The sequence below is a fragment of the Dreissena polymorpha genome, chromosome 1 (assembly GCF_020536995.1).
Source record: "Dreissena polymorpha isolate Duluth1 chromosome 1, UMN_Dpol_1.0, whole genome shotgun sequence".
Lineage (NCBI taxonomy): Eukaryota > Metazoa > Mollusca > Bivalvia > Myida > Dreissenidae > Dreissena > Dreissena polymorpha.
In genome coordinates this window covers 124341672-124356513 of record NC_068355.1, presented here as the reverse complement: position 1 = coordinate 124356513, position 14842 = coordinate 124341672, and the positions used below count along the sequence as shown (strand labels likewise).

The 14842-nt window shown below is 34.3% G+C and overlaps 1 protein-coding gene across 1 annotated transcript; it reads right to left on the bottom strand.

The window, feature by feature from the left end:
- Window positions 1-6797: 6797 nt before the first annotated feature.
- LOC127848554 (SIN3-HDAC complex-associated factor-like) lies at window positions 6798-13218 on the bottom strand. Its single transcript, XM_052381081.1, has 5 exons — window positions 13147-13218; window positions 10470-10735; window positions 9707-9887; window positions 8947-9097; window positions 6798-8575 (listed from the first exon to the last, which is right to left on the bottom strand). The coding sequence occupies exons 2-5, from the start codon at window positions 10695-10697 to the stop codon at window positions 8215-8217; spliced, it is 921 nt and encodes a 306-aa protein (XP_052237041.1). The 5' UTR covers window positions 10698-10735; window positions 13147-13218; the 3' UTR covers window positions 6798-8214.
- Between the last annotated feature and the right edge of the window lie 1624 nt (window positions 13219-14842).

Here is a 14842-nt window from a genome sequence, read left to right as displayed (position 1 = left end):
TCAAGCCAATCGGTCAATTGGTTAACGAGTTATGGATCAGAAACGATTTTCACACTTATTGAGACAGTGTGAAACGATTAGACGCTTATTGTAAAAATGACCTTTGACATAGTGACCGCAATTTCAATAGGGGTTATCTACTGTACAAGGCCAATGCACATGTGAAGTGTCAAGCCAATTGGTCAATTATTTGACGAATTATTGATCGGAAACGAACTGGTCTACCAACAGACCGACCGACATCCAGCAAAAAAAAATACCCACTCTCCTTTGAAGGGTACATAATTAATGATATGTTAGTCATTAATAACCCATCAGTACTCGTTCGTACTAACAGACTAACGCACCCCGTGGAGAACCAACTTAGTGGTGAGATGATAGCTCTTGATAATCGTGAGCACGTTAACACGTGATTTCGCTTAAGGCCTATTTTCAGGCATGTGTAGCCTCTCCGTGAGGTACTTCATTATTTGTCCACATAAAACCACTCATCATTACATGCCACCTGTTTGTCGCCTGAGTACACGATGGTTGAGTGCATGGTCTCAATCTCAGCTGATAAAGATCTTCTGCACCGCGTCAACAACGGCGTGCCAGTACACAAGAATACAATACCCCAGGTCTTCTTTTAAGAGGTGGGGAAGGATACAAATTGATAGATTATACAATTACCTGAATATGTTTATGTTACATCGACGCGCAAAATATAGCTTTATTAATACAGCCTCTTAAGACTGAAATATGACAACAGTGAAGATAGATATGTACTTCGGTAAGTTCCACTGCATCCACACAGCACGTATCAAACTGTTGTTGTATGAAACAATGAAACCCCAGCAACTCTGTCAGTAAATAAATTCGTATTCGTATCAAATACTTTTAGAACATCAATATTGCACTATATATTCAAATAAATGGAAACGTCTTGAGAGCACAGTAGTTGGGGGACAATATTTTTTTTATAGAAAATTTAAAAGGGCCATAACTCTGTGAAAAATCATCCGACCAGAATTCGCTGATAATATGCAAATCTCCTCTTGGGGTAGTGAAGCTTCCCATAAAGTTTCATTGAATTCTGGTCATTAGTTGCTGAGAAATAGCCCGGACAAGAATTGCACTAATGTACAGTTAATGGAAAATTTCAAAGGGCCATAACTCTGTGAACAAGAAGCGTTGGAGACGGGTGATGCTCCCCAAACTTTTTTTGTCACAATATTGCACTATATATTCAGATAAAAGGAAAAGTAGTTGGGGGACAAGAATTGCACTATATGTACAGTTTATAGAAAATTTCAAAGGGCCATAACTCTGTGAAAAATCATCCGACCAGAACCGGCTGATAAAATGCACATCTCCTGTTGGTAGTGAAGCTTCCCATAAAGTTTCATTGAATTCCTGTAATAAGTTGCTGAGAAATAGCTCGGACAAGAATTGCACTATATGTACAATGGAAAATTTCAAAGGGCCATAACTCTGTGAAAAATCATCCGACGAGAACCGGCTGATAATATGCACATCTCCTCTTGGTAGTGAAGCTTCCCATAAAGTTTCATTGAATTCCGGTCATTAGTTGCTGAGAAATAACCCGGACAAGAATGGCACTATATGTACAATGGAATATTTCAAAGGGCCATAACTCTGTGAAAAATCATCCTACGAGAACCGGCTGATAATATGCACATCTCCTGTTGGTAGTGAAGCTTCCCATAAAGTTTCATTGAATTCCAGTCATTAGTTGCTGAGAAATAGCCCGGACAAAAATTGCACTATATGTACAGTTGATGGAAAATTTCAAAGGGCCATAACTCTGTGAAAAATTATCCGACCAGAACCCGCTGATAATATGCACATCTCCTCTTGGTAGTGAAGCTTCCCATAACGTTTCATTGAATTCTGGTAATTAGTTGCTGAGAAATAGCCCGGACAAAATTGTACTATATGTACCGTATTTGAACATTTCAAAGGGCCATAACTCTGTGAAAAATCATCCGACCAGAACCCGCTGATAATATGCACATCTCCTCTTGGTAGTGAAGCTTCCCATAAAGTTTCATTGAATTCCGGTCATTAGTTGCTGAGAAATAGCCCGGACAAAAATTGTGCACGGACGGACGCACGGACGGACGGACGAAGCGGCGACTATATGCTCCCCCAAAATAAATTTTGGGGGAGCATAATAAGTATTAAAACTTGGATCGCCTCCTTGGAACGCAAAGCATCGGGGTTTTAAACCAGACCTCCGTTTTTTCCAGTTGAAAGCGTCTGTTTTTATTTCAAGATAGCCGAGAATTAGAATAACAATGATTTTGCAATTTTCCAAAATATTTTCCATATGGAATAGTGTTATTTTAAAAAAAACATGAAATGGTCTTGGTTATTATACAGCCATGCAAGTACTCAAATATTACGCAGTGGTTATGACCGGGCATGATAAAACGAATACATTTATATAATGTACACTTTATTCAACATACAATAAAATTATAAACGATCTCAATCTGAAATTGCATTCCGAAAGCATGGTTTACGACTTCCCATGGCAACATTTAAATCATTCACTTAATGCCTCTGTAATGGGGATACTTGAATTGGAAGAATTTGATGATCACTGTCAAACGTTTTCTCAGCGCACGCGCAACCATTCTGTTGCCATGAAGACCCTGCGTCCACAACCTCAACTATACAGTTACAAAAGCAATTAAACAACTTTATAAATACTAACATTCACAGAAATACACACAGTTATGGACGAAAAATACATTACAATTCATGCACATTAAACTATTTACAACTAGAGTCTTGGAAAAAAAGACATTTTTAAGACATGTATTTCGATTAACTACAGAACAGTTTTTTTTCTAGAGAATGCTTACTAGAATCTTAGAAACACAAAGATTGAAAGAAGAACATTATAAGCCTAAATAATAATGTTTTTTTTCTTAAAAAGATCAAAAGTACTTATTAATAACTTGTATTGCTTTTAACTATCACTTACAAAGATGGATGGACAATAATCATGTATACTTATTGGGCATGTTTACTGTCAAAACAATATCAAGTAAAAATTAAGTTTTTAATAATAAAGTAAAATATATCGATGTCAATCTACAGTATTTAAAACTCAATCAATATATATATATATATATACATATAAACATACATATTGTCATTTTACTACACATGTATAATACCAGAGATTAACAATTTTGATAAATAAGTGAGAGTAACAACAGTAAAATACAGATCTACTTATCAACAGTGAATATACATGTACAAACATGGAACATCAACACACAGATCATCACATATATAAACATTTTATAATGTATTTGAATACAGATCAACTGCACAGTCCTTGTTTGTAACTGATAATTCTGAGGTATTAATAAGAATATCACACAGTCAACACTAAACTTATGGGCCAGTAAACATACAAGATCGAAGAAACATCGTGCCACACACCATTATTACACAAATTTTCGTGAAAAAATAACCAATCATATTTTTTTTATCAAATACCAACAAATATACAGCAGCATCAGAGGTTATGGGGTATTATGGCAGTTAAGCGGTGGCATTTTTTTTTTTCAACGATGCCATGAAGATTAGATGAGTTGAGACAACAAATAAAAGCGCCTTAAAACAAGATTTCACAAAGAAAGACAAATTTACACCATGAAGAATCTGTTAATTTTCAACAAGTATTCTACACTGCACATGTTTACTTTTATATCTATGGGAGAGAATACTTCAAACATTTACTGTATACAGTTATTTATAAAAATGTATTATTACAGAGAATTTCAATATCATTTGTGTGCGTTGTTTGGAAATTAAAACAACAAAACCATGTGAATCCCACCTACATACAATCAAGGGCTGCAGCGTTGTAACATGTAAACTGTGTAAAACACAGTGAACAATTCAATAACATCCGCATAATTTAACTGGGACAACATTTCAACCAAAATAAAAAATATATTAAAATACAGTATTATAGACATAAAGTTCCTGTAAAACATTCACTGGCAAAAAAAAACGCTATAATACTTGACAAAGTCCTAGGCATTGCACAAAATCCCCCGCACACAAGTCAATAGGCATACAACGTTTCCAACACAAGAATCTACACATTTCATGGCGCCATCTTTTAACCAATAGACCCTATCTCAGGGCACCATACATTGATGATCAGCCTGCAAAAACCATGAAAAACGCTATCAACACATCTTCTCGTCAGGCATGCACCGGGCAGTATTTAATAAATAAACAAACACAACAAACAATGAACTAATAAGGATAAGACTCGCGAAAAGTGAGAAAAATAAATACAGGTGAGCTGAATTTGTTCATTAAATTGATCCCTGCACAATTTCATATACGGCATAAGATACTGAATAATCTGGAAAAAATAAATATTTTCAGTGTTAACGTCCTCCATTGGCAAATAAAATGATCCGACATGACAGATGGGATGATCATGAACTCATTTTCTTACAAAAAAAAATTGCATTAATACTCCTCCACTTTCAGCAAAAAATCTTTCAAGAATTGTGCCTACACACAGACTGACAGACAAGTACATGTTCATTCATGGTGCAGGGGGGAGCGATATATTCATCTAAAAGCAAACAACTGTACATATACATGCTCTATGTAAATTAATTACAATACAATAATGGTAAAACTCTTTTACTTCTGTACATAGATTAAAAATGTCATTAAAATCAGGCTCTGAGACATATAAACATATACTGGCATTTTAGAAAATTTTACGCATAAACAACATGTATAGAAATAAGACCAACAATTTATTGTAAATTGACAGCGTTTTAAGAAAAAGCTTACATCTTTTGATAACATGTTTTAACATTATTGCAAACTGTCATTTAAATTAAAGACAAAGAGAAAACAAGAGTTCCGCGGTCGGAGATGACCGCATTGAAGCCGGATTTTTGATTTAAATGACAGGAAAGTACCTTTCGTGTTTTTGTCAATGCAATACTTAAATTACTGAAATATTGTTCAAAGGTCAAAATGAAATGTAAGTACTTTTCAAGGCATGAGCAAACCTTGTGTTATGTTTTGAATGCATGCATATACATGAACAACAATAACATTTAAGGTCACAAATATGAACTTGAATTGACAATTAGGAAAGTTTGATCTCAATTTTTTTATTTTTTAACATTTTTACATTCAAGGTCACGGTGACCTTGACCTTAAAATGACCAGTGGTCATCTACTAGTTCTGGCCAACCTTCATATCAAGTTTGAAGACTCTAGGTCTAAGCATACCAAAGTATTAACAACTTTAACATATTTACATCCAAGGTCACAGTGACCTCGACCTTCAAATGAATGACCTTGAAATGACCAGTGGTCATCTAAGTGTGCTTGCAAACCTTTACGTCAAGTTTGAGATTCTAGGTCCAAGCATACCAAAGTTATAACAATTTTAACATTTTAACATTGAAGGTCACAGTGACCTTGACCTTCAAATGAATGACATTGAAATGAGCAGTGGTGATCTTCTAGTACTGGCCAACCTTTATGTCAAGTTTGAAGACTCTAGGTACAAGCATACCAAAGTTATAACATGGAATAAGAACTTTAACATTTTTACCTACCAAAGTTATAAGAACTTTAACATTTTTACATTCAAGGTCACAGTGACCTTGACCTTAGAATGAATGACCTTGAAATGACCAGTGGTCATCTAAGTGTGCTTGCAAACCTTCATGTCAAGTTTGAAGACTCTATGTCCAAGCATACCAAAGTTATAACAATTTTAACATTTTAACATTTAAGGTCACAGTGACCTTGACCTTCAAATGAATGACATTGAAATGACCAGTGGTCATCTTCTAGTACTGGCCAATCTTTATTTCAAGTTTGAAGACTCTAGGTACAAGCATACCAAAGTTATAACATGAAATAAGAACTTTAACATTTTTACATTCAAGGTCACAGTGACCTTGACCTTCAAATGAATGACCTTGAAATGTCCAGTGGTTACTTACTAGTTCTGGCCAACCTTCATGTCAAGTTTCAAGACTCTAGGTCCAAGCATACCAAAGTTATAACAACTTTAACATTTTTACATTCAAGGTCACAGTGACCTTGACCTTCAAATGAATGACCTTGAAATGTCCAGTGGTTACTTACTAGTTCTGGCCAACCTTCATGTCAAGTTTCAAGACTCTAGGTCCAAGCATACCAAAGTTATAACAACTTTAACATTTTTATATTGAAGGTCACAGTGACCTTCACCTTCAAATGAATGACCTTGAAATGACCAGTGGTCATCTGTTAATCCTGGCCAACCTTCATGTCAAGTTTGAAGACTCTAGGTCCAAGCATACCAAAGTTATACCATGAAATAAGAACTTTAACATTTTTACATTCAAGGTCACAGTGACCTTGACCTTCAAATGAATGACCTTGAAATGACCAGTGGTTACTAACTAGTTATGGCCAACCTTCATGTCAAGTTTCAAGACTCTAGGTCCAAGCATACCAAAGTTATAACAACTTTAACATTTTTTATATTGAAGGTCACAGTGACCTTGACCTTCAAATGAATGACCTTGAAATGACCAGTGGTCATCTGTTAATCCTGGCCAACCTTCATGTCAAGTTTGAAGACTCTAGGTCCAAGCATACCAAAGTTATACCATGAAATAAGAACTTTAACATTTTCGAGCACGCCGCCCGCCCGCCCGCCCGCCCCCCCGCCCGCCCGACAACATCAATCTATAAGCCGAGATTTTTTCGAAAAAAATCCGGCTAAAAAGTGAAGTTCTAACATCATACATTGAAGACATAAAAAGCCCTGACAAAAACACAAGACATACATAAAAATAAATAATAAATATTCTTATAAATAAGTTAACATATGTACAACTATTTACAAAATGACACACATTTGCTGTGGACATTCTTATAGCTCAGACTCACATTTTGACACGATCCATGCCTTGTTTCGAACACATCCTTATCTTTCATGGACAACTTTCATTGTCAAGGTAAAAGTTTGGTAATATTATTAAAAAACGCTGGACTTTATGCACAATCAACTTTTTTAAGTTCAAATGATATGTTAAACGCATTTTGTGTGAACACCCTTCCTCAGAGTCAGTATGCTATGCAGTCAGTGTTTAAAGACTTATCTACATATAAATACACTGCAGGTAATCGCATTTATTAATTTCAAGCTTTATAAGAATGATGACAAAAATTACTACTGCACTAATTACTCTAAAATGATTGCAATATATATCTGTTCTATTTGAATTACTCTGCGTGTATAACTATAACTGGTTTATTCAAATTGTTTAGTATGGAAAAAGAACGTTTTCCCTTTGCAAAAAAGTATATGAATAAAATACTCATCCATAACATTTTATAGTTCTGCCACAACAAGAATACCACTTTATGTTTAAAACGTAAGCCATGTGATGTACAATGCACACCCTGAGATCAACTAAATGAGAGATAAAACCTGGAACAATATAGAAAGTATAAAAAAAGGAACATAATCAAAAATAAAAACAAAGGATCATTTTGTTTTCAATCCTTACCCAGTTTAATTAATGTCAATGAGAGGTCATCAACAATCTACAAGGTTGAATAATTATCTTTAAAAGAAAATGTTTTGAGCATCTTACAATAAATCTTAAAGATTTAATTACTAACAGTAAAACCCCAATATAGGGCTACGTTAAACGTTATTATGATTTTCTTATTTGTAGATTTTTAAACCTGATATAACAATGAAATAAATAGAAAGTGGGAAAGTATGATAAAGTAAATTGAGAGTGTAAAAACAAACCATTTTGGCAGTTCTGAATCTATATATCCACTAAAAAAATACTCATTAGCAAAGATGACCCATAAAAAAATACTCATTAGCAAAGATGACCCATAAAAAAACAAGATAAGCATGTGTTTGTTTTCATGAAAAAATAAAATGATTAAATATTTCGCTACAAAGCTGGATTAAAATATGGAAAGATCAACAAAAGAAAAGTATAAAAGATGATATGGACATGGGAATTACTTTATATCTAAGTATGTCATTATGATCAAACTGGAGAATAACACCGAGTTCTCTAATTGCACCATCAATCTTCATTGAAATTGGCATGAATGAAGGAAGATCACATATGATGACTGACATGTGTGAGTTTGACCCCTAATATTCATCAAACGTTAAAATTCCAGAGATATACTGTGATCGGACACAAACTTCAAATTGGGAGAATCAATGAGTGTCATGTGTTCTGGGTCAGAGTCTTCCTTCAAACTTTCTGCTGGACTGTCAGGTGGGGTTTCTGGGTCTGGAGTGTCAATCTCATAAAAGTCTTTCCCGTTGAAGCTCGGTGCACTAGAGTTGCTGTCGGTATCCTCCATTGATGTGCTCCTAGACAGATCGGTTTTAAGCAAGCGTGGTCTTTTACTTTTAGAGTCCGACTTGGTTTTCTTGCAGGACCAACATGGTTTCAGGAGTGTGGGGTCGAGCAAAACTTCGCCGTTCATGCCTTTGAATATCATGCCACAGCAAACCTGAGTCCTGTGCACAGAATGTACAGAACTTTTTATATGACAGTATATTACAAGTTTTTAACAAAATTGGAAGTCAATTGGAACAATCAAATAAGTGAAACGTCTATAAACTTTTAACAGGTCAGCGTTTTAGGTCCAAAAAACACCGGCATGATAGCAATCTACAGATATTTAAATTCTATACTTGTTTTTACACAGCTGATTGTGTTTCTTTCCACCAATAACTTTTTCTGAAAATAGTCCTTAGTATGTTTTTCTTCTTAATACATTTGTCATTATTGAGTTGAGTTGCCCGACTTCAATTACTCAAGAAAGTATTTGAACAAATTATCAAACACATGACATAAGAATGGAAGACTGCAGCCAATCTGTACTTACATCTTCCAGTAAGTGAGATCAAGAAAGGGACTGATTTGGTAATGCGTCTCTGGACGTGTGTTATGTGTCGTGCTCGGCTCCAAGTCTGACTCTTCACTCTCGTCCGAAGCTTGACTGAACATGTCAGACTTGTCTAAACTGTCGTCGTAACCTACGTGTGGAAAAAAATTATGGGTAAGGCTTGAGAGAATTGTAAACCATTATTGCTAAGTGTTACACTAAACCAGGGATGTGATTTTGTAAAAACATTAGGGGACACCCCGGCCTTCTACCTGATAATTATTCACAAAAAGTCTTTATTATTTAACAAATCTTTTAACACCAAGAATTATTTATGAAGCAACCTTATCATCAAAAAGGATGAACTCACACAATTTTCAACAATTATCATTCCTTTTTCAGATACTTAATATTTGCTATGAACGAGGTACCAATAAACGTTAAGCGTCCCAGCTGTCATTTTCAAAGGTTTTTCAATACTTTATCGTTAACTGTTAACTATAGTACTGTGGTGTAAGAACAATTTCAATTTGTGCATAATATTATGTACTCTCTATAAGTCGGAAATGCTACCTTTTATTTATACTAAATGTGATCTACATTTATTTCTACATAACTTCAGACCTAACACAAGCAAGTTTTAATACTGTTTGGATATTGATGCATGGTTTGTCTCAGATTTGGAAGTTCTGACACAGTGACACCCCTGATTTGCATATTCAGGCACAGTGAGATTGGATCAAGAGATAAGAAGCTTTACCTGACAACTCATCTGGCAAGGGGCTCGGAATGGAGAAAGTCTGTGATGGCAGGGATGAGGGTCCTGTACTTGATCGCTGTTTGCTCTTTAATGGAGACTTGTACTTCTGCATGGTTGGACTCAACTTGTTTTTCATTTTCAGTGTAGATTTTGTCCCTGGTCCAGCTCTCGCATCTACCACCTGCAATATTTCAATAAATGTGTGATGACTGATTAGTGATCAAAGTCATAATTATTTACCAATATGAAAAGTTGCCAAAGCTTAAAATCTGTTGGTCTTGTTTTAAACTAAAGGTAACAATAAATACATTTTTAATCTTATGGGGTACAAAAAATACCTACAGCTTTAGCAAATTTGGTTAAAAATTTACAAAATTCTATGACAATCTGATGGGTCTCAAAGTCATGGTGTTTCAATGTTTGTGTAGGTCTTGGGCATTTCACTTTGTTCTTCTGTGTTGTTGCACCCTGTTGTGGTAATGGTGGGGACACTATGTGGTGAGTGGATAATTGTTCCGCCTTGATGGAAAAAGTGCAGAAAGCAATTGCCCAGTCAGGGCAGTGAAAGTTTGCAGATGATAATATATTGATGGTACCTGGGAACTAAAAGTGATACCTTATGAAGAGCTTGGAGGGCAGACATAACTTAAAGCAGGCATTTAAACAAAACATTACTTAAATGTTATGTTCTTATATCTGTTAATGAACAACGCCCTAAGTACCGATTTCCTAATTGCTTGAAGTTGAGTTCATGGATACTTACATGATTCCAGTGTCTATTTGTTCCATCAGGAAGTTTTTTCCATCTTTTGACCAGTAACACACAGGCATTGCATATTTCTCCGCAACGCTTTTCTCGTATTTGAAAGCATTTTTCAAACTCTTGTTCATACTTTGAACTGTCTGTGAATCGTGAACTGGAAGATTTGGCACGACAAATACAGCACCCATTGTTACTCCGGTATATTTTTGGTTTATGAAAGCTAAACATGACTGATGATTGATGCTTTTTAGCTTGCTATGCCCTTTCTGAAACATAAAGATTCAAATTTGTTAATGATGTTTTAGAAGAACCATTCTCGGATTTTTTCCAAATTATGTTTATGGATACATAAAGATGCTCAATCATTTAGTACCTAGTTTTTAAAACATAAGTCATCTTCACTGTTCTTCAAAAGTAGTCATTAATACAGCTAGAGCATGCATTGCCATCTATTTATTTGACATGATAAGTTTGCACCAAGTCAACTCTGTGCCATCTGTTAAATAAGACTGACTGAAGGAAAATCTTTAACAATTTAAACATCTGCTTGCTCTTGCTCTAGGCAAGTCTGATATCCGAAATAAAGGCCTATCAGACAACTCCATTTTCAGATCAACCAGCATGTTGATTTTTGTCACACTTGTTTGTCTAGTGACAAGGTAATACTGACTATCACTGATATTTAACAACACATTATGCATGTTGTTTTCAACAGTTACCAATCATCTCCATATGTGTAGGGTTAATATTTCCTTTTTTGTTCCGAAAAATGTCACAACCTCTTGAGACTTGCAAGCAATTAATTTTGGGATGAAGCATGTCTTGGTATGGCGGAGTGTGAACAAAATGGGGTAACCAAATGCGAGTAAAGGCTGCTAAACCAGATTTTGTAAGCAGGTAGTTCTAATGGGCAAATTGCTTTTAACACTTGTTTACATTCCATGGAGAGTGCTTGAGAGAATGAACAATTTTAAAACATGTTTGGGGCTCAATTGGAGACAATAACTTATGTCTGTATCAAATTATAAACTTTCTGTCTGAAAGGATAGAAAATATGAATATCATCTGCTTATAAATGTAACAAGAGCACTGCATGACGGGTGCCAACGCTCGGCTGCGGGTGCAGTTTCGAATAAATGAAAGCTTGTCAGAATATTTTTTTTGTGAGGTCACAGTGACCTTGACCTTTGACCTAGTGACCCAAAAATTGATGTGGCGTGTAGAACTCATCAAGTTGCATCTACATTAAAGTTTCAAAGTTGCAGGTGGAAGCACTTTGATTTTAGAGCCAAATGTCAAGGTTTTAGCACAACGCGGACGGCAAGCTGGCTATGACAATACCTACGGTTCCCTCCGAAAACAGCCGAGCTAAAAATTAAAAAGTGATAGCTCTTGCAGGAATGTTGTCAGTCATGTTTAAATTGCCTCATATTTTATCTGTGCAAGATTGTAGATTATATCCCACCTACTACAAAAATGACCTTTTCTTATTGACTTAGAGTGGTCACTTGCCCATGTTGTATATTCCATACACCCCGAGTAATCAAGTAGTCGGTGGAGATATAATCGTTACACAGTTAGTAACTGATGGTGTATGGGATATACACCCTCAGTACTTTTATACCATAATCGAGCTTAGCTCTGGTATGGTATGAAATTACTGAGGGCGTATATCCCATACACCATCAGTTACTAACAGTGTAACTAATAATCCATAGTTACAAGTATTTTGACAAGCCAATACATTTTTTATCATGTTGCTATGGACGAGTTTTATTAACTGAAACATGACATACTGAAAATTTATGTCGTCTGTCTGAATATTCAGGATACGCTCATAAAAATGAGTGCGACAAAAACATGTTATGGTACACAAGAATTACAGCATACATAACTTTTAAATAACCTTTATATGAACATACCACATTTGTCAATTTTTAAATCACAAATTTGTAAGCATAATCCCCCAATGACAACTTATAAAATAAAAATCTCAAAAAAATCTAAATATAAATTATTTTTTAAATATTTTTTGAAGCAACACATCAATTCAACATGACCTCATATCCAAATCATCCTTTATTGTGTGTCAATAACAAAGTGTGGGCGGAAGATCAAAGAATTTTTATTTTGACACTAAATCAATGACCACAATTTTCATGATTCTGTGTGTTGTCAGTTTGTATAGACCACTGTTATACAATTATAAACATTACTATGGCCAAAAATAGATTACTCCTTATTCAAGTGTCATTTTTGACAGTGTACAAGCCCCCAAGGTAAATAACATGAATCGCTCATCAAATAAACATGTTCTGACCACTTGATAAACTGACTTAACAACACAGATAAATATTAAATTATAAATAAATAATAAATAAGACATACACAAATAATCAGAACCTGTTAGAATAGCTCCTCAGATAAATTTAATAGAATTCATCACCATGGTACCCTTATTTGGGAAGAACAAGTCAATGACCGACTATGCCACTGACCCAAATATTCGCTCGAATTCTTTATGATAAAATCTAGGTCAACTAAACCGATCCCAAAACTGTCATCGATTGAAATTAAACAATGACATGTTAAATAAACTGTACAGAAAATCTTTCAGAAATTTCATACATAATTTAACTTTATTTTCATTCACTGACATTTCTTATAATTTACAAACCTTAAATCGTCTGTTTCCTTGTTCTACAACATAAGTTATGATAAACAAATGCGCATGTGCAGTGACGCTTTGGTATGCAAATTTTTTTATTGAAGGTCAAAACGGGCTAGGTATTTGCAAACAGAACGATTCGGCCATGATATTTACTTGTTTATCTCAGGCCGTAAAATAAAAGCAGACGACAATCACAATCGTCTTCAGATGAGTAGTCGTAAAAACAAGAAGATTTAAAAAATAATTTCGGAACGTTGGATATCCCGATAGGTCTGCTTGAGACATAGAGTTATGGATTTTTGAGACTGTCATATATAAATTGCTCTGCTCCTGTTTTGAAATTTAAAAACGAATATTTCGCTCAAAGTAAATTAATATAAATCTATGCAAAGACCTATCAATATTGATAGGTCTTTGATCTATGTCTTCAAACATTTAAAAATGTAACTTTTTTCAAAAATTAATGTATCGCAACTCCACTGATGTATGAGGCCGTTTTGCATAGTTATTAATGTTATTTATGTCACAAATTATTACATAGATAAATATGGATACAGATTGGCACCTCTGAATGTGAACGTGTCTTTTATAATAATGAAGACGAAGCGGAAATGATTTATTTTTGTGTAAAATCATATATCAATTATATGTGGATTTAAAAACACGAGATTCATTATTAAGCTCTAAAAATAAACACAGTTTCATCCGTGTGTTTCTACGCAGTTGAATTCGAAATCGGATTTTCGCTCTAAATCGACGTGATACAAAACATAATAATACAACTAATCATTTCTTTATCACATATGTCAGAAGCTTGTAATCAGCTTTCAGCACAACAATATTGTTAGTTTTTTATTGGATTATTCGCCGTGTTCAACGTATTTCGATTATATCGGGTTTTCTATAGACCAATTCACATTTTAGTTGGGATAGTTAGTAAATTAATTGAGTTAGTCAGCACGGTAACAATCACAAAAACACAGTACAACTTCAAGTACAAAAAGCATGTGTGAAAAAATGATCGATTTCGAAAATCACTGGTATGTCATCAGTGCATGAAGGTCCAATTAAGATATTGATTTAAAGGCTATTAATATATTTTTTTTTAAGTTGGGTATTCTTTTAGATGATACGTAAAATGTAGATAATAAATTATGTATTTTTTATATGCTTGGGTTTAACAGGAAAATTCAATTATCTTAATGATAAGTTGAATTAATATGGTTCAAGCTGTACTGTTTGTAGTTCCAAGGCGATGTCAACACCTTTTATCATGTTTTATGTATAGTGTTGTCTTGTAATTGCTGCGCTTTATTGTATAGGCTATTGGTTACATGCCTTTTTATTAACATGTTTACTCATTTATACCAAAGAACTATAGAATATGTATTTTATAGGTCTTTGTTTATACTGAGAATGTTTCTAGAGTCATTTAAAATCTATATAAAATAAAGACAACATATTCTCTTTTTAATCATACATAAAAAGAACTTGACATGTAATTAATCCTCTTTAAAATTATGTATTATCACAAGAATGACGGTGGTTTGTATACACCATGAATAAGCATAGATTTTTTTTATTACTTTCGAGATTGCCATGTTATTACTCTACTGTGTTATAAGAAGATCGCTGGAAATAAAAAAACACAAGTGATAAATAAGTAAATAAGAAAAGGTATAAATGGCAATAAGTATAGTTA